The 20,010-nt window shown below is 52.4% G+C and overlaps 1 protein-coding gene across 7 annotated transcripts in view; it reads left to right on the top strand.

Annotated features, from left to right (window-relative positions):
- Positions 1–20,010, top strand: part of Kifc3 (kinesin family member C3) — a 73,053-nt gene that overhangs the window by 24,957 nt on the left and 28,086 nt on the right. For 4 of the 7 annotated variants that reach the window (XM_042672813.1, XM_042672812.1, XM_042672814.1 and 1 more), the window contains exon 2: positions 19,797–20,001. In XM_042672813.1, the coding sequence (XP_042528747.1) occupies positions 19,797–20,001 (205 nt within the window). Of the gene's footprint in view, positions 1–15,393; positions 15,469–19,796; positions 20,002–20,010 lie in introns of those variants that run through there. The other 3 variants (XM_042672815.1, XM_042672820.1, XM_042672818.1) reach the window with 3 other exon arrangements.

The following is a 20,010-nucleotide window of genomic DNA, read 5'->3' as shown; positions in this document are numbered from 1 at the left end:
GGTCACAGACACCCCAGCTTTCATGAATGGAGCTCAAAGCTGCTGGCACACCCCATTCCATCCGGGGAGTCCTTCCAAGCTAGGGCCTAGCCAGTGGCCTACAGCCCAGCACCAGGCCTCTGGGGGTGGGGTGGCGCTGAGGCAGGAAGGGACGCACAAGCCTTATTATGAGGGGAGGTCTCCCAGGAGTCATCTGAGTTGGGAGCAGCCTGATACTGCCCACAGGCTGGGCAGTCCCTCTGCTGAGCCGGCTGGGCTGCATCAGGCTGTAGGTCACATTCCTTGGACACCAAGTGGCCTGTCCACAGCCACGCATCCTCCACCATGGGTCCCAGCCTTAGTGTGGCTTGAATAGGTTTGAAAGGCAGGGTAGCTGTTTGCCGGCATTCCTCCCACAGGACCTCCATGGTTATACAGGAAATGGGCTGCCCAGGCAGCCTGGAAATCTCCCTCTGTGCAGGGAATTGATCTGATTTGTCCTGTCCCCAGTTTGTCCCCCCCCCCCCGCCCCCCCCCCCCCCCCCCCGCCCCGTGTCAGCCCTGCAGGTACTGCCTGAGCTGATGGAGATACAAGCCTATAGTTTCCATGGACTGGTTGGGTAGATCTTGTCTGAAATGCTTGGACTCAGAAGTACTTCAGGGTTGTTGTTTTTTATCTCCTCGATTTTGGAGTATTTGTATATACACAGTGAGAGGTCTTGGGATGAGCCCCAAGCCTAGATAGGAAACCCATTCCTGTCATATGCACCTCGTGCACATAGCCAGAAGGTAATTTTGTAAGTGTTTGGGCAGTGACCTGTCCGTGAGGCCTTGTGTGGGATTTCCCAGTTGTGACTTCAGACAGCTGATCCAAAAGTCTCAGCAAAGCCGGGTCTGGGAGTGGTGGTCACACCTGTAATCCCTGCATTGCGGAAGGAGGTTGAGGTAGGAGGATCTTGAGTTCTAGCCAGCATGACCTAGATACCCAGACCTCATCTCCACAGACCTTGTTTCAGTTTATGGAGGATTTGGGGTGGCTTAATCTGATAAAGTTTTCCTGGAAGCAGGTATGCACAGGGCTAAGGGCCTTCCTAGGCTGGATGGGGCATGGCTGGTGATCAGGATGGTTCCAGGCAAACATGGATGGCAATCTCTTCCATGGAAACTGGCACCGAAATACTCTGCCCACTTCAGGGACAGAGACCAGGACCGTGCATTTCTGCTCCCTTTTTATCTTTCATAATTACAGCTTTTTGATGTTTTGTCATTACAAGTAGTTTCCAGATGTTGAGTATAGTGGTACACACTTGTAATCCCAGTCTTTGGGAGACTAAGGGAGGAGTTCACAAATTCAAGACAGTATGGACTATATCAATATCCTGTGTTTCTCTGCCCCAAGAAATAAGGAATTCCCAGAAACATCTATTTTGTTGTTTTTGTTTGTGTGGCTGTGTAAACAGTGTTGGGTCTTGAACTTAGGGATTCAGGCTCTTCTTTCATTTTTTCCACTCAAGGGTGGTGTTCTACCACTTGAGCTCCACTTCTAGCTTTTTTGCTGATTAATGGGAGATAAGAGACTCTTGGATTTGTCTGCGTGGGCTGGCTTCTGGGATCCTCAGATCTCCTGAGTAGCTAGGATTACAGGCATGAGCCACCAGGACTTGGCTTTGTTTTATTTTTGAGACAGTCTCATGTTGTATAGTTCTCTAGGCTGGCCTGGAACTTGTGATCCTCCTGCTTCCATGCTGGGATTACAAGTGTGCCCCTCCACGCCCAGTGCCCTCTGTACTGTTTTAAGAAGTCTCGGGCCTAGTGCCTCTTTCCCCTTCACTGCCTCAATAGGTACTTTCTTAAAACAAGAGATTCTCATTTATAACCAATGTCCAGCAATTAGAATCAGGACACTGATGCTGACACAACGCCATTATCTAATCTACAACTATAAGGGATCTTTGCCAATTGTTGTAAGAGGCAAAAGGAACAGTGTCCTTTGTGCCCTCCACCTGGAACAGCCCTTGAGGGTTTCTGTGTAGCTTTGACTTGGACATTGGTGAAGAGGCCAGGCCAGCTACTTTGTAGAACCAGGGAACCTCTGGCAGCACCTGGCACATAATGGCCCCGAAGCACTGCCACCATGTGTGTGTGTGTGTGTGTGTGTGTGTGTGTGTGTGTGTGTGTGTGTGTGTGTGTGTGTGTGTGTGTGTGTGTAGGGGGATGTTCATCATTCCAGGCTTCTTTTTTTAAAAATAATTTTTATTGAGATTAAGTGATTACATGAATTTCACAAATTTCACAGTATTGTGGGATAGTGATACTTAGTTAAAGTCACACCCACATTTCCTTCCAGGCCTCTTTGAGGAGCTCAGAGAGGCCAAGAGGCCTCCTGAGGTCATTCAGCCAGACATGGGCCTGATTTTTTTTTTGGGGGTGGGTCTGGTCGTGGGCCTGAACTCTGGGCCTGGGCGCTGTCCCTCAGCTCTTCAGCTCAAGGCTAGCACTCTACCACTTGAGCCACAGCGCTACTTCCGGCTTTTTTTTTTCTTTTTGCTTATGTGGTGCTAAGGAATCGAACTCAGGGCCTCAGGCATGCAAGGCAAGCGCTCTACCACTGAGCCACCTTCCCAGCCCCATGGGCCTGATTTTTTATTCCACAGAATTTTTTCTCTTAATTGCTAGGCCACTGTGCCCTGGACAGCCTTTTCTTGGTTTTTCAGTTGCAGGTTTTGTGGGGGTTTTGTTGTTGTTGTTTGGTGGTGGTGGTTTTTTTTTTTTTTTTTTTTTTTGGTGCTGGTACTGGCTGGAGCCTGAACTTGGGGCCTTGGGATCTTGTTTGGCTTTGTGGCTCAAAGCTGGCTCTCTACCATTTGAGCCACGCTTCCACTTTAGGCTTTTTGCTGGCTAACTGGAGATAAGAGTCTCATAAACTTCTCTTCCCTGGGCTGGTTTTTAAGCCATGGTCCTCAGATCTCAGCCTCCAGAGCAGTTAGAATTACAGGCCTGAGCTCCCAGCTCCCAGTGTGAGGTACTGTGACAGGGGCTGGGGGTTTAATGGGAACAAAACTGGGTCCTTAGGTCATGGGAGAAAGACGATTCCAGAGTAGGGCCCAAAAGCACAGGGTAATTGCAAGTAGGGGTAACGGCAATGAAGAAATTAGAGAAAAGATGGGGCTGTGGGGATGGGGGCCACTGACTGAGATCCTAAGGCTGAGAAACCAGCCTTCGGGGTGTGAGATATGGCATTCCAGATATAGGGAACAGTAGGTACAAAGGCCCAGTGGCATGTTTGAGGGTCTGGAGTTGAGCTGTGGTGGGAGAGGGCGTTGGGCCAGCCCTGTAGTGCTTGGTTGACCACAGGGAGGAGTTGGGATTCTCTTGGAAGCTCCATGGAAGCTATGGGATCCTAAATGGCTCTTGTGATATAGCCTAGGCTGGCCTTGAAGTTGAAATCCTCCTGACTCAGCCTCCCAAGTGCTGGCATTACAGATGTGTACAACTATGCCTGGCTCTCATAGATTCTTGACCCTGTCCTCCTCCACTGTGAAACCCTCCTGGGGCTGGCTTTCAGAGCATAGCAGGGGCAAGGCTGAGGCCAACTGGGAGGAAGATTAGCAACACCTTTTTGAGCTTGGCAGGAGTTGTAGGAGTGAGTGTTTTCTGTAAGCGGAGCAGTGCCATTGATCAGAATGACGTAGCAAAGCCTGGGAATGTCCACGCACAGGACCTACGTGGTAGAGTGCCAGGAGGGGCTTTGTGAATGGTGACTGCCAGGCCCCTGTGAGGAGATCGTGATGACGGCCATGGAGGACAGTGTAGTTTGGGGTCCCAGGCCTGGCTGTGTGACCTCTGGAAAGCTGCTTCTCTACTCTGAGTTTATTTGTAAGGTAGAGAGGCAAAGGAAGGATCAGGCTTGTTGAGAAGATAACATGGGATGTATTGGGTTGAATAAAGTCTATCTGGGACCTGCAAATCCGATCTTATTTGGTAATAGGGTCTTTGTAGATGAATGCAGAGGGCAATTTGGGTAAGAGACATTATGTGTAATACAAGTATCTTGTGTGTGTGTGTGTGTGTGTGTGTGTGTGTGTGTGTGTGTGTGTGTGTGTGTGTGTGTGTGTAAATACTGGGGCTTAAACTCAGGGCCTGGTGTTCTTACTTATCTTTTTCTGCTCAAAGGTGATGTTGTACCACTTGAACCACAGATCTACTTCTGGCTTTTTTTGCTGGTTAATTAGAGATAAGAGTCACTTGGTTAGGGCTGGGAAGGTGGCTCAGTGGTAGAGCGCTTGCCTTGCATGCCTGAGGCCCTGGGTTCGATTCCTCAGCACCACATAAGCAGAAAGAAAAAGAACAGAGGTCTTAGTATCAGATATCCTTGGGCTGGGAAGGTGGCTCAGTGGTAGAGCACTTGCCTTGCATGCCAGAGGCCCTGAGTTTGATTCCTCAGCACCACATAAGCAAAAAAAAGCCAGAAGTGGCGTTGTGGCTCAAGTGATAGAACGCTAGCCTTGAGCTGAAGAGCTGAGGGACAGTGCCCAGGCCCAGAGTTCAGGCCCCACAACCGGACCCCAAAAAAAAAAAAAAGAGTCGCTTGGTTTTGCTCTGAACCCCAGGCTGGTTTTTAACCCAAACCTCAGATCTCAGCCTCCTGAGCAGCTAGGATTGCAGGTATGAGCCACCAGCAGCTACAAGTGACTAAGTAGAGGGAAATTGGGGCAGAGACTTATAGAGAGAACACTGTGTGGGAAAGCCAGTGACAGGAGAGCTCTGTTCATAAGCTGAAGAAAACCAAAGATGCTTAGTAGCCCCAGGAGCTGGAAGAGGAAAGCAAGGATGCTCTCCCCCTCAGACCTGCCAGGGGCAGCGTGGCCCTGCAGTAACCTCAAGTTTAGACTCCCAGCCTCTGGACCTGTTGGATAGTACATTTCCATTGCAGCCATCTGGTTTGTGTTGTTTTGTTACAGCAGCCACAGTGAACCTCATACACACAATGGCTCTGCACCACCCCCAGCAAGAGTAGGCATTGTGAGTTCTATGAAGCCTGGCTGTTGGAACTATTCCTCCTGTCCTTGTCTTTAGGGCTCAAGATGGGCTATCATAGCAGCAGCTGTGGGGGAGAGAGCAGCTTCTATCCCCCCTGGTCTCAATCTCATTGAGGGTGAGGTAGGGTAGCGGCCCCGCGCATGGCCTCTGCTTTGTCCTGCTGGGAGGAGGTGGCAGCTGTGGGCACAGTGGCTGGGTCCTGAGCCCTGGAGCTTCCTCCATGCATGTTGGTTGTGAGGCAAGTAGGGGCTGCTCCCCCTGGCCTTCCCCTCCCCATGTGCCATGCCTCCTGCGCCTCCTGGTGTGGTAACAGCCCAGCCTGGTTTCAGAGCAGCTCGCCGTGCCCCATAAACCTGTCTGGCAGCGGCATTCCTCTGGCATGGAACAGAGCAGCCGGCTGTGGTTTTGTAAGGCAGATGGGGATGTCAGCTGCTCCCTGGAAGGGTGTGACTCACACCAGCAGAGTGGAGCCCAGGTTTCCCCAGTAGCATCAAAACCCAGCTGTTCGGAGCCCGTGGGTGGGTGGGACTCCCAAAGCCTTCCTCCAAAGGAGGGAAGAAGACCAACTGTGTGCCCCAAGATGCTGCAGGAGGGAGGATGGGCGTCTACTTCCTGACTTCCTCCATGGCTTGTGGGCTAGGGGAGTGGAGAGTCATGGGTGGCCTCTGTCCACTTGAGCAGGAGACAGAAGCAGCCTCAGAATACCTGGCTCTGGCGGGGTGTGGTAGTGCACGTCTGTAATCCCAGTTATGTAGGAAGCATAGGTAAGAGGATAGTCGTTCAAGGCCAGCCTGGGCAAAAATTAGACTTCATCTCAAGGAAAAAGCTGGGGCATCGTGATTCCTGCCTGTGATCTATGGGAGGCCATGGGTAGGAGGTACTGGCCCTGGGTAAGAACAAAAGTAAGACTAGAGAGGATGGGAAGTGGGGGGCTGGAGGTACTGCTGGTAGAATGCCAGCCTAGCAGGTACAAAGCCCTGATCAAACCCAGTACTGCGTAAAACAAAACCGAAACCCGGCCCTGGGCTTTACTTCAGGCTGACCATTTCATCTTTAAGGCATGCTTTTAAGGCCTTAAGCTACCCTTTCTTCCCTGCTTCCTGACCTCTAGGGCATATTTGTTGAATACTTCCAAATAGCAGGTCTAAGGTCTCAGATCCATTGGCTAGAGGGCTGGGCAGCAGCCTTTCCTCTTCCATGTGTACCAGTTATGGTCACTAATTTATACCAGAATGGAGGTGGCTAGACCTTAGGCAGAAGTGGGCAGAATTCGCCCCAGCTGAAGTTCAAGGACGGAGGTCTGTGTTTTGCAGAGGTGCATACCTGCATCCAGGGCACAAGTAGCTATCTGCCAGAGGCCTGGGCAGCCCTTGCCACAAGGCACAGACTTCAGATAGGTGCTAGGCACTGCATGTGTGTGTATGCTGGGCCTGGGCACAAATAGAGGATCTGAGGATGTTTGGGGGTATAGGCATAAGTAGGCGAATTCAGTGTTACCACAGACAGCTTTGCTGCAGTGTGAGCCACAGCTGGCCAGAGTTAGAGCAGACTGATCTTGTCTCCCCATCTTGTCTGCCAGGCCCCCAGGGTGGGCTCCGTATGGTGCGTCACCTCCTTTTTACTTTGAAGTCTGTGTCTCCCACCTCAGAGACAACACCCACTGGGGCTCCCTCAGCCTGGCTGGGGAGGGGCTCAGGTTTCACCTTGGTTTTGGAAGGGCTTCTACAGGAGAGATGAGACGGGTATTGATGCTGTCCCAGCTCAGCCTGGTTTGGCAGATAGAACCTTAGCAAACAGTCCCCAGGGCATATGGAAGATGTTTGGAAAAGGCAAGAGAGCACTAATTGGTTGGAGCCCCCAAATGTGGGCCATTCTGCCCTTGTGGCCTTAAGCTATGGAGATTCCAGATGTGTAGCCTCCTGGGATCCCAGCCTGGTCACCACTGACCCTGCCAGCCTGTTTACTGCAGGGTACCTCCTGTCATGGGGGGGATTGGTCACGCTCTGTGCCTGACGGGGGGAAAATGGGAACAAGTGACAACCCCCCCCCAAATTCCTGGCCACCACTTTTTGCCAGCACAGGCTCCAGAGATGATACTTGCCCTCATCAGGACAGAGCTGGAGCTCGGCAGCTAAACCTCAGCATTCTAGGGACCCTGTTTCTATAATTCCTTTCCCCCCAAGCCCTGCCCATGTATGTCTACATTTGTGTTCAACAGACTCTGAGTGGCTGCTGTATGCTAGGCATTGTGGCAGGCAGAAAAAAGCAAATAATGATAATGGTGTTAGTCTCCACTGAGATAATATATGCATCTGTCATGTAGATACTACGGTACTTGCTTCTTGGGTATTGGAAGGATTTAAGAAGCTTGCGCACATAAAGTGCTTAGCATGTAGTACCTGGTACATTGTAAGTGCCTAATGAATATTGCCCATTGATAAGGTGTCCCCATAATCCCCATTCTAGCACTAGGGGAGCTGAGGGAAGGGAAGGCTTCTGATGTGGAGATGTCAGATGGATCTAGACTACAGATGAGGGCTGTTGCCATGGAGATTAAATGTAAGGACCAAAGGCAACGTGGAAGGAACAAATAAACTCAAGCACCCAAGAGAGGGTGTCTTAGGCAGGGTGGCTGTGGGTCAGACATGCAAGAACCCTTGGTGACCGACCTCATGGATGACCCTTGAGGTATATACAGCAGGTGTTCAAGCCCTGGGCTGGAGTCAGCCTGCTGGAGGCTGAGTGCACAGGTAGAGGCTGTTTGCCCCACACGCACCTCATGACAAGGAGAATGAGGCTGGAGTGCCCAGAGCCCTCTACCTGGTGCTGGCAAGTGTGCCCTCTGCCAGCCACCTGCCAGACACCAATGTGGCTTTTCTGCCCTGGAAATCATCAGGTCCTGTGGCTTGGCCTCGAGTCTCCTGGCCCTGGCTGTCTTCCCTCTGGGCACATGTTGCAGAGCAGGGAAAGCACTGAGCTGGCCTTGAGCAGAGCTTGGGTGCAGGGAATTGCCAACAGTGAGCAGGACATAGGCTGCAAGTAGCTTAAACTCGAAATATTGCCACCCTTGGCAGGCCCACAGGGAAGGACCCAACACTGTGTCCCCAGAGATAGCTGGGCACCGGGAGGTCTTACACAGGAAGCGGTACTTCTAGTACCCTGTGGTTCTTTCAACAGCAGGTGTCCCTAACAGAGGAGCCTCATGAAGTCTGCCTCTTATTGGTCAAGTCTATCCTGTACCTGTGCCCTGGCTCACAGTCAGGTCTGGCTTGTCATGGCCTCAGGGAGGACTGTGCTTGTCTGGGTCCCTGGGCTGTCCCTGAATTATGGCTGTGCTAGCTGGTAGCATACCCAGGAGCACAGGTACTAGGTATTCCTCACCCCAACTTCTGGGATTGCGCTGTGTGCACCTTGGCTAGCTGGGCTTCCCAGCCTGTGCTAAGTAGTCCTGGCCTTGAATGACCAGGTTCCTCTTGTGCAGATTCCATCCATTTCCCCCAGTCTCCCCAGCTCCACACACACCCAGGACAATGAGTGACAGAAGACAGGCGCTCTCTCTGTCCCAGCCAGCAGTGAGTCCTGGCATCTGCTCCATAGGTGTCTCCTTCCTCCTATCCCTATTTCTGGAGTAGGGGTTCCCAGGGAGATGACTGAGAAGGGGCTGGATGCTAAACTTCTCTCACATGAATTCCTGGGCAGGACCCTCTCTCTCATGACCGTGGTGCTGGGAAGGCCGTCAACCACTCATTTACCCAGAGAAAGGCAAAGGAGGTAACACAGAGGATCGGGGACATGGTTCCTGCCACTATTCCACAACAACTCCCAATGTAAACATGTATGGGCCTCCCCTTTGCCATTCTCCTAATCTTGTGCCTCAGTGTTTCCACTGAGAGGATGTTAGCACTGATGCGCATGGCCTGGTGAGGATGAGTGGAGAGGCAGACATGCAGGTAGGGTACAGTCCAGGCTGGGCACATGGTGGTCTCCAGGAGGAGAGAGCTAGGCTGGGCAAATCTTCATGCTGGCGTCCATGGCCCCGCCCATTCTGGATGTGTGGGACAGGGAACAGACAAATCCATGAACATGGGATGGATTTTTGGTCCCTTCTGCCCGGTCGCCTGGACTCGGGCAAAGTCACATGCAGAAGGTTGAGACTTGCAAGGATGACTAATAGCCCAGAGCCGTGGGAGCCCGGTTAATCAGCAGCATCAAAACTTGCCTTGCTGTTTGCAAACAAGAGCCACCCCCAGAGGAGGAGCTCAGGCAGGGGAGAGGCCCTGGGTGCCACACAGCCTGGCAGCCTGGTGTGTAGAAGGACAATTGCAGGAGGGGGGGTGACAGGCTGCTCAGGGGCCACTCCTGTCCCCCAGCCCCTGAGGAATTTCCTTCTCAGGAGTGACTGACATATAGCAAGAAGCCAGGGCGGAGCCAGGACAGGAAGGCCAATGGTAGGCCCAACAGAACTGTCCATCTGGGATTTCCCAGTGCGTGGTAGAACTCAAGATGGTGGGACCACCTGGCTGGGGATAGGGAGCCTGAGCCAGTGCAGGCCAGCTCACCTGCCTCAGCACGCTGCCATCCTCTCTCTCAGATCTACCTTTCTCTTGAAAGACACCTTTCAGACATCTCTTAATGGGTGTTGCAGGAGAGCCAGCCAGGATGGGAATTCCAGCCTAAGAGAAGTACTGTAAATTAGTGTAAAAAGTAGTTCTCATTTAAAACAACAACAACTGCCAAGCACATTTAGTGCAGGCTTTCTAAGGGCAACCTGACAGCTTGCGCTGATGTGAACACCAAATGCTAAGGCTCTATGCAGAAAGATCTCGTAGAATTGACAGCCCTTTCCCCACTCCAACCCCCCCATTCTCCTACCCCTGTCCTGGGCAGCACAGACTTGTGGGAGCTGGAGGCATGAAGCAAGGCTGTGTGGAAAAGTGGAACTATGCAGATTTGATCCTCACCAAATGTTTGACTCAACCAGGGCCCAGCCATTCAGTGAAATATTAATGCAGCTATTTAAAACACGGTTCTTGGGCTAGGATCACAGGCAATCCTCAGATCTCAGCCCCCTGAGTAACTAGGATCTGAGGATTTCGGTTCAAAGCCAGCCTGGGCAGCAAAGTTCATGAGACTCTTTATTTCTAATTAACTAGCAAAACTCTGGAGCTGTGATTCAAGTAGTGGAGTGCCAGCCTTGAGTGTAAAAGCTAAAAGAGATGGCCTAGGTGCTAAATTCAAGCCCCAGTACCAAACAAAACAAAAACAACCCAGTCATTTAGATACTACCCCAATGCTAACAGGAGGAAACTGAGGTCCAGAGGTCCAGACTTGAAACCAACATCTGCCAAACCCACTTCTTTTTTGGTGGTATTGAGGTTTGAACTCAGGGCCTTGTGCTTGCTGCACAAGTGCTCTGCCTCTTCAGCCATAACCCCAAGTCCCGTTTGCCCTCAATATTTTTCAGATTCTCCTTTGTATGCCTGGGAAGGTCTGGACCTTTATTCTCCTCTGATCTCAGCCTCCTATGTAGCTGGAATGAAAGGCACACCCCGTCATATTCAAGTATTGACTGAGATAGGGTCTGGAGTTTATTTCTGGGATAGCCTTGAATGAAGATCCTCCTGATCTCTGCCTCCTGAGTAGCTAGGCTTACAGATATGAGCTACTAGGCCTCTAAACCTCCTCCTAACCAGCACTCTCTTCTCTTTACTGTAGAAATGGTGTGTGCTCAAGGTTGGTTACCAGGAAGAAAATCCAGATGAATGATATAAAAGTGGGATTTGGGGGGCTTTTTCCTCTCTTGGTTTCTATAAATATATATATATTTTTCTACACAAAGTCTTTTGCAAGTGATTATAGTCCCAGCTACTTGGGAGGCTAAGGCAGGAGAGAATACCTTGAGTCTGGGAGGTCAAGATTAGCCTGGGCCAACAGGGCAACACAGTGAGTCTGTCTCCAAATAAGAAAACCAAAATTACTGCTGGGAGTGTAGCTCAGTGGTAAAGCACGGTGTAAAGTGGTAAAGCCACTGTGCAGTTGATTTAGAGGCAATGAAGGCTGATGAGGGACAGAGCATGCGGGAGGAGCTGGTAGCTTCTGACTGCCTGGGAAGGTTGAGATGGAAGGGCCAGGACAGACTTAACTGACTGGCTTCTCCCACGGTCATTCTTGCTCAATCATTTCATTACCTGGTGCTTAAGCACATTATCTCCCGAACGCTCGCATTCCTCTCATTTTTTTTAGACTACAGGAAATGATAAAGCAGAAAAAGTGAGTGCTCCCTTATCACCCAGGGAGTGCAGGAGGGCATCTGCCAAATTCCTCAAGGGATCATAACAGGTCTTTATTTCGCCCCACCTGAGAATCCAGTAAGTAGCATGGGATTCTGGAGCAATGCAGAAAAGTGGCCATTGAGGATTTTTAAAGCCAGGTGGCCTGGCTAACGGGAGCTCAGCCTTAGATCCTGCAGACAGAGGTGAAACGTGCTACTGATTCAAACATCTAGGACATTCCCCTTCCCGCCCCTGTGCTTACTGAGATTACAGCAGACAGTGTTAGAGGAATTTATAGTCCAGCCAAGGGTGGTCCAAGATCCCTGCTTTTCATGGCCAGAGGAGCCTGGATTGCTTCCTGTACTCAGAGGCTGAGTGATATTAATCCTGCAGCTGGTGAGGGGCAAAGCTGAGAATCCAACACCTGTTCTTGGGGCTGGGGCCAGACTGCCCTCACCTCACCCAGTTCCACCTCTTTGCTCTGTGTTCAGGATAGATGGTGACAGGGTTGTTGGCTACTTAGCCAACAGCTAAGAGTCCAGATTACTTAGCACAAAGCTCCTGTCCTCCATAGTCTCTTCCAGAAACTTAGCAGGGAACAATGGCACACGCAGGTAGTCTCAGTTACCCAGGAAGGCTGAGGCAGGAAGATCTGTTGAGACTATCCTGGGAAACATAAACGAGAACACATTAGCCAGGCTGGGCAGATGACAGAGCTTCACACAGCTGTGGGCACTCTCTGTGGGGATGTTTCACGGATTCGCTTCTGTCCTGAATCCAACATGCCATGTACATCGTGGTGAATGTGTGTGACCACAGACCCCAGGACTGAGACTATTGGGCCAGAAAAGGACTCTGTCCTCTGGAAAGACTGAGACCTCTATAATCCAGTAAGGGGGGAGGGGAGGGCTCTTGCTGGTACCAGGGAGGTGTCGTGGAAGGTGGAAGGTGATCACTTAGCTTGCTAGACCTGTAACACAGCTTCTACTGGTCAGAGAAAGGTTAGTGGAGGCAGGTGGGAGTTGGGGGAGGGAAGAGGCTTTTGGGCAGGGAGGACATACATTTGCAAAAGCCAGAGGTCATTAACTCACAGGGTAAATCATTGCAACTGGAAAATCCCGTGTTGCTTATCTGTACTGGGCTCTGGGCTGCTAGGAGAGTCAGACCAAGAACAATGTATTTTTCCCCCCTTTTGAAAAAAACTGTTCTCAGGCCCTGGATTTTTTCTTCAGTGGATGCAGAGGTTAGGCATGTCAGGCCCTCCGATGGGGTTGTGGACCCCTCCTTGGGGGCCCTGGTGGAGCTTGGGTATGGAGTGGCAATGTCTGGCCCTCCCTGAGTCAGCTCAGCCTCTGTTGGAAGTGGGCCACGAAGGTCAATACTCAGGTTGGGCTGGCCAGCTTGCTGGCAAATCCTCCACCTTCCCCTTGGCCAGGGGAAGTGGGGGGAGTTGGCAGGCTGTCTAGAAACCACCAGTGAAATTTCTGGGATAGAAATGACCTTGGTATTGGCATTTAGTTCCCGGTGATATCATGCAATCGTAAATGCTAGTCATTGAGTGATTTCTTTTTATATTCATTTCAATCTTTTACTAGAATTTAAAAAGTGCTTCCTCATAATACCTCACTTTTCTTTTTCCTTCATTAGTGCCTTGATTTCAATGAAGTCTTAAATTGATTTACATATAGTAGTGTTGTGTGTGTGTGTGTATCTGTATCTGCATGTTTGCATACCCGCTGTTGAACTCAGCTCCATTCTGACACAAACTGGGCTTGTGAATGAACTCTGAGGTCCAGTCTGCTCACCTGAACAAATTGGGATAGGATGGTGCCCACCTCGTAGAGTGATCAGAGTTAAATAAGATTGCATTTGTAAAGAGCTTATGCTGTGCCTGGCACTCTGTTAAATGAATAAATGGCATTTATTATGCACACAAAAGAAAAAAAAGGAGGGCCATTTCAAAGTGTTGGCAGCATTTATCTCCAGGGGATGGGATTACAATGAGCATCTATTACTTCTGTACTTAGAAGAAAAAAAAAAGAACAATAAGTGGCATTATTAATTTAAAAATTCTGCCTTTGGCTTTACTGGAAGGAACGTGTAGTTAATGTCGTGGCGCAATCCTCAAGCAAGACAAAGCCTCTGATCTTTGTTCTCAAAAACGTTAAAGACCAAACCCTTTTCTGCTCCAATCAATCAATAGGGATTTTTTTTCCTTTATTATCCCAGTTCTGGGGCTTGAACTCAGGACCTGGGTGTTGCTCCTGCGCTTTTTTTTTTTTTTTTTGGGTCGGGTCGTGGGGCCTGAACTCTGGGCCTGGGCGCTGTCCCTCAGCTCTTCAGCCTCAAGGCTAGCACTCTACCACTTGAGCCACATTGCCACTTCCGGCTTTTTTCTTTTTTGCTTATGTGGTGCTGAGGAATCGAACCCAGGGCCTCATGCATGCAAGGCAAGCGCTCTACCACTGAGCCACCATCCCAGCCCCTGCGCTTTTGTTCTCAAGGACAGTACTCTACCACTTGAGCCACAGTGCCACGTCTAGCTTTTTGGTGGTTAATTGGCAGTAAGAGTTCTATGAACTTTCCTACCAGGACTGGCTTTGAACTGTAATCCTCAATCTCAGTCTCCTGAATAGCTAGGATTACAGGCATGAGCCACCAGCATCTGGCTCAACAAATAGAGATTCTTGTTTAGAAATCCCAACCAATTCTTGGTTACAAATGTCAAATAATTATGCCTTCATCCAGCCTTGCAGGATTCTTGAAGAAAGGGTAGGAATCTAGAGAGAAAGAAACTTTCCAATGGCTTTCCTCACCGCTGGGAGGGCTCCAAACCTTAGCTGGAATTAGAACTCTCCAGGGGCCAAATTCCAGGAAAGCTGAATTTCTAGTCTATTGGCCTTAGGAATCTCAGAAAATAGCACCGGGCAGCTGGGGGATCCTGACTGACCTGGCATCCAGAACAATGATGCCCAAGCCCTTGGCTCTTCTCTGGTCCAGATTCTCCACCACCAGCAACTGAAGGTTCGGCAGCCAGCAGAAGACAGGCCCACCTGGAGATGTACCACCCTCCAGTGCCTCCGGCTCCTGGGCTCCATCCTCTGCCAAGCAAAAAGGGGCAGACTAGGGGCCCCCCCACCTCCTTATCTGGGGATCATCAAATTGAGCTGTGCTGGCTGCAGAGTTACTTCTTTGCCCTTCTTCCGCTGGGGGACAAACCCAGGCTGAGTCAGTGCAGAACTAAATGCCTCCACTGTTCAGGAGACAAAGAACAGAGTGGCTCCTCTTGGTCAGCTGTGTCTCTTGGCTGGCTGGGCCTGCTCTCCCCCATGCCTCTTCGGAGCCACGTGAGGAGGTTTTTAACGACAGGCTGGGAGCTGCTGCAATCCAGCCGTGTTTTCACAGGAGCTTGAAGGAATGTGTTACCTTATCCCCATCCCAGCTCTGGAAGATGGTCATTGGCTGGGGTAGGGGTTGGTGGGGGGGAGGGAGCAGGAGCTGGGTGTCACCGAGGGTGAGCGCACGTGTGCGCAGTGGGAGTGCGTGTGCACGGGAGCTTGTGACAGCGCGAGCACGTGACCGTGCACGGTGTGCACCGGGACTACCCGGTGTGCTGGCCCAGGTGTGCTTAGAATGGGAAGCAAGCATGGAGGCCAGCGTCTATGAGCCTGCGTGCCAAACACACGTGCCAAGAGCCGCTGGAGTGCGTGAAAGTTTTGTACTCGGGTTTAAGGCCGCGCACTAGTGAGTGCACGGCGTTTCCCGCTGGATCGGCCCGGGTGGGACGCGTGTGCAGGCGTGCGCCGCGCTGCGGGGCTGCGCCGTGCGGTGAATGGGGCGTGAGCCGGTTCTGGGTTCCGGTGCGCGCGTGCACCAGCCGGGAGCGCACGCACGTGCGCGCCGTGTACGCGCCGGGGAGGTGGGGGTGTCCCGCCACCCCGGCCGGCTCGCGCCCGCGCGTGCGCGCGCCCCGTGCCCCGCTCGGTTGCCATGGGAACGCGCCGCGGCTGGAGTTAATCATTTCCTGTGGAAAGTGTGCGGGAGGGGCGGGGAGCGGGGCGGGGCGGCGAGGCGGAGGCGGAGGCGGCGGCGTGGAGCGGCCTCCCGCCAGGCGGGCCGGGCGGGCCGAGCCCCGGGCGGCGCAGCGGGGACGCCGGGATCCTGCCTGCACCGGGCGGTGAGTCGAGCCTGGGGCCGGCGGGGGCTGGCTGGGCAGCCGGGCCCCGCCGGGCCTGCTGTTCCCCTCGCCGCGTTCGGGACGGCCCTGCCCGCGGGACCCCTCTGTGTGGACCGGCGGGGGACACGGATCCGGCCGGGACCCCCAGACCGAGTCCCCACCCCTGGGCGTCGTCCAGCCCAAGCCGAGGACCTGCCTGGGAGCTGGGCATGGGGGCGGCGCGTCCCCCGCGATCGCGGGAGCGGCCGAGGACCGGGTTCGGCTCCTCCGGCGGGGGAGGGGAGCGTAGCCCCCAGCTGGGGGGCCGCGTGTCCTCGGCGCCGCCCGCGCACCCCCACCCCCCGCCTGCCGGGGTCTCCACCTGGGAGGCTCACCACGCTCCTGGGGGTCGTTTGGCCTCTTCCAGCCCAGCGCTGGGGTGTGCCAGCCCCAAGGTTAGGAGGGAGGGCCTGGTCCTGACAGTGAGGAATTGAGCATTGACAGCTGCACCTGGGGGAGGGGGTCCGTGAAGGGGGGCGAGCCCGGAAGCCACCCCTTCCTCCCCTTGCGAGTTAGGGCAGAACTCTGGCTGGCCCTGTGCAAGGGCCTGGTCCTGGGAGATTTTAAGGAGCTAGCTCTAGTCTCAAGCACTCTGCCAAGCCCTTCTCCCCCCCACCCCCACCCCCAAATAAAGCATCTCAGGCTTGGGGGTTGTGACCATGGCTGGTCTTGTACATTCTCTGATTTTTCCTCTGCCCCCAGGCTGGCCTTGCTGGGACTGCTGCATTTCTCCTGTCCTTGATGAAGTAGCCTCTCCTTGGCCAGGGACAGTCATTTGCTAGGAATGCAGCCTCAGAACTGAGGCTGTGTATTTGCAGCGTTTGGATGTTAGGGACATGGGGTGGTGAGTTCTGCCTGCACGGGCACCAGAGAACAGAGGGCTTGAAATGGTAGGTGCCCTGCAAAAGCCAGGACGTGTGACTGCATGCCAGAGAAGTCTCAGCCCATACTGTCTAGCCTTCTCCCCCTCTCCCCCTCCACTGCCCTCCCAGTAGCAATCTTTGGGTAACTTGTCTGTTCCCACTTTTTGCAATGTCTCTAGTCTCAGGTGCTGGTGTTGATTACAGCTCTTCCATCCTCTCCTAAACCCTTGGAGGCAATTGCCCTCTGTATTCTACCAGCACTCGAGTGGAGGCACAAATTGAGTTCCATGTATATCCCAGCATTGTTCTGAACAGAACAGGCATTGCCTAATCTTTATACCAGCTTGTAAGGTGGAGTTCTTCCCATTTTATAGACAGAGATAATGAGACCCAGAGCTGCAAAGGAATTCTCCCAAGCTCACACTTACCAGCAGAGCCAGATTCTGGACCAGTCCCATGAATCCTAGGTCGGTAAAAGTCCTAGGATAGCAGGCTTGGTGTCAAAAACTCATGCAGCAGAGAGAGGGTGTCCCACTCTCTTGGACTAGAACCCTGAGCTTGAGATCCCGTGATACTTTTGACCTTCACGGTCTTCCAGTAGCTAAATTCAGCAGCTTTTTCCTCTCTGGAATCTTACACACCCTTCCTCTTTCTTCTGGACATCTTCCTGGCTGTGTCTGCAACTTCCGTTTCTGATAGTACAGAAACATGGTTGCCCCCTGCTCCTGTCTACCCCACTGGACTGAGCTGCTTTCTCCCCAAATCTCCTCTGTGTGCCACTGAGCACCCCTGCCAGGAGCTGGGCCTGCAGGGGACCTGTCTTTCTTGTGCTTGTCCTTTGGTCTGCAAGGTTGATTCTCAATTCAGCTCTGGGTCTCTCCCTTCTGTTTTTCCACACCACTCCATTTCTTTGTGTTGGTGGTGCTGGGCCACATATTTGGATTAGACTCTGCCCAATCCTATAGCCTATTTTCCTGTCCCCTTTCTCACCTCCTTCAAGCTGCCTTCCTTAGTTAAGGAAGAGACCATAACCCCATCCTCCCAGGCTCAGCCTTGTAAGCTTCAGGCCTTCTCACCCAGACTTTGCCTTTCTGTGCTTCGTTCATTCTTATCCCTCTGCCCATTATGTCACCTCTACCTGTTCTAAATAGCAGATCCTGGGGGCTGGGATGGTGGCTCAGTGGTAGAGTGCTTGCTTTGCACGCCTGAGGCCCTGGGTTCGATTCCTCAGCATCACATAAGCAAAAAGAAAAAAGCCGGAAGTGGCGCTGTGGCTCAAGTGGTAGAGTGCTAGCCTTGAGCTGAAGAGCTGAGGGACAGTGCCCAGGCCCAGAGTTCAGGCCCCATGGCCGGACCCAAAAAATTAAAAAAAAAAATAAATAGCAGATCCTCTCCGTTGTTCCCCTCCTTCCCATGCTAGCCAAACTTCCCCAAAGAGAACAGAAGTGGCTGCTTCCTTTGGCTCTCACCCCACTTTACAGCTTTTTTGAACTTTCCTGAACCAAGAAGCCTTTGGCTTGCTTGGAATCCTTCACCTCTCTTAAAGGGTCCCAGGGTTTTCTGTGTGTGTGTGCACACGAGATGGTACTAGGGCTTGAATTTAGGACCCTGAGTTATTTTACTCAAGGCTGGTGCTCTTTGAGTCACAGTTCCATTTCTGGCTTTTTGGTAGTTAATTGCCGTGGCTGACTTTGAACCATGAGCCTCAGATCTCAGCCTCCTGAATAGGATTATAGGCATGAGCCACTTGTGCCTGGCTTTCTTCCTGGCTTACATTTTGATATGACCACCTGACCATCCTCCCCTTTCCACCTGCCCTCTGGTGACTTCTGAGGACTCTGCATGTGCCTGGGCACCTGCTACCTTCCTGACCTTCCTTCTCCAGCGTCTCTTCCCACGCAGGGCAGAGAGCCCTCCCCTTGCTCAACCTTTGGTGATTGCATTCTTAACCTTTGACAGTGCTTTTGCACCCAGCCTTTAGCTCTAAGTCTTGATGTCTAACCCTTGACCTCTCTTCTAGCCCTGACCTCTTTTCTGGGCATCAGTCAGAGCTTTTGTATGTTTAGTTCAGGACTTTCATCTAATAAGCCTCTGGTGTGGGTGTACCTCCAGGCTGTGGGCTAGGGGGCTACAGAAATAGGTAATAGGTGTGGTGAGCCTCACTCTCCGGAGCCTGAGCAGGTCAGGGGAGGTAGGTCCTGTTCAAGTAGATGTTTTTGCTGGCAGACAGGAAGCGCTCACCTCAATGAGCAATGAGGAGAGTAGTTCACAACCTAGAAAGTTCCAGAGAAAGCATTTGGCTACCCCCAATTTGGTCTTTTCTGCTGCTGTCTCACCATATAGCTCAGGCTAGGCTAGGCTGTCCTCAAACTCATGATCTTCCTGAAGCCCAGCTTTCTGACTGCTGGGATTCTAAACATGTGCCACCGGGACCAGCTCCAACTCACCATGAAAACCAAAGTCCGTGTTGCCTCTCCCACCTGACTTCATTTCTGTTGTTGGTACCACTGGCCGATAGGGGATAATAGCTCGGTTACTTTGAATGCTCTCAGACCTGCTCTGCATACAGTGGGTGCTCAATAAAGACTTGTGCAAGAAGGGAGAGGATTGTGATTTGAGGCCAGTGAGACACTGTCTTAGAAAACAAACTACAAACAAAACACAACCCCTCCCCCGCCCCCTCAAAAACATCTTGTGCAGCGAATACAAGCTCCCACAGGGCTTTCTACTCCTAAAACCTCACCTCCATTTCTGCACCACCTGCTGGTGCCTGGCACACACCTCCAGTCTCCCTGCTTTCTATTCACATTGTGAGGGTTTGCTGATGCTCACGTGTAGCTCTCTTTTCTGACCTGGTGGGTTCCTAGAATGAAAGAATGTTTGCATCTCACACCTGGCAGGGTGTCTACCTCACTCAGGGTTCAGAGTGGAGGTTACTCCAGTGTGAGACGGAGCTGCCTGTCAGAATTGGCTGTGTATAAACCCAGTTTATCACAGCTACGGTCCCTAAGGAGCCCCTCCTCAGGGCAAGCTAATGGAGCATTCTCCTTTGGGCCAGAGGCCTGGGTCAGAGGAGCGTAGAGGCTAAGGGTTAATTAAGCACACCGCAGAGTACAATTAGAAAATGCGATGTCGTAGAGAACAAGAATTTAGACTTACCACTGGGGTGCTGTGGGCGCCTGGCGCTTTCTCTGTGTGGGGCTCTGACCTGGCACGTGCCCCTCCCCGCACTCAGGGCTCAGGGAGAAGGACTGAGAGTAAGATCTCCATAGTACATGGCAGACCCTCCCTAAGTCCACCTCAGGGCTTAGTAACCAGCACCCTCAAAATGAAGATAGGACCCATTTCCCTCTCTTGAGCCAGGGGCTCCTAGGTGACGCTGGCCAGGTCTTCTTCAAGCTCGTCTCCTCTTGCTCTGTTCCACAGGCTGCCCGGACCCCAGAGGAGGCCTCCGTGCCCCGGGCCATGGTCCCCTCTCGCAGGACGTGGAACCTGGGAGCCACGCCCTCACTGCGGGGCCTGTGGAGAGTGGGCCGAGCCCCGGAGCCCGAGCTGGGGATGGCTCGCCCCGCCCCAGCCAGCCCAGCTGCCCGCCCTTTCCCACACACCGGCCCGGGGAGGTTGAGAACTGGTGAGTCCG

Source organism: Dipodomys spectabilis, unplaced genomic scaffold (genome assembly GCF_019054845.1).
Source record: "Dipodomys spectabilis isolate Male_0828 unplaced genomic scaffold, ASM1905484v1 ptg000773l, whole genome shotgun sequence".
Lineage (NCBI taxonomy): Eukaryota > Metazoa > Chordata > Mammalia > Rodentia > Heteromyidae > Dipodomys > Dipodomys spectabilis.
This window is presented reverse-complemented; position numbering and strand designations above follow the sequence as displayed.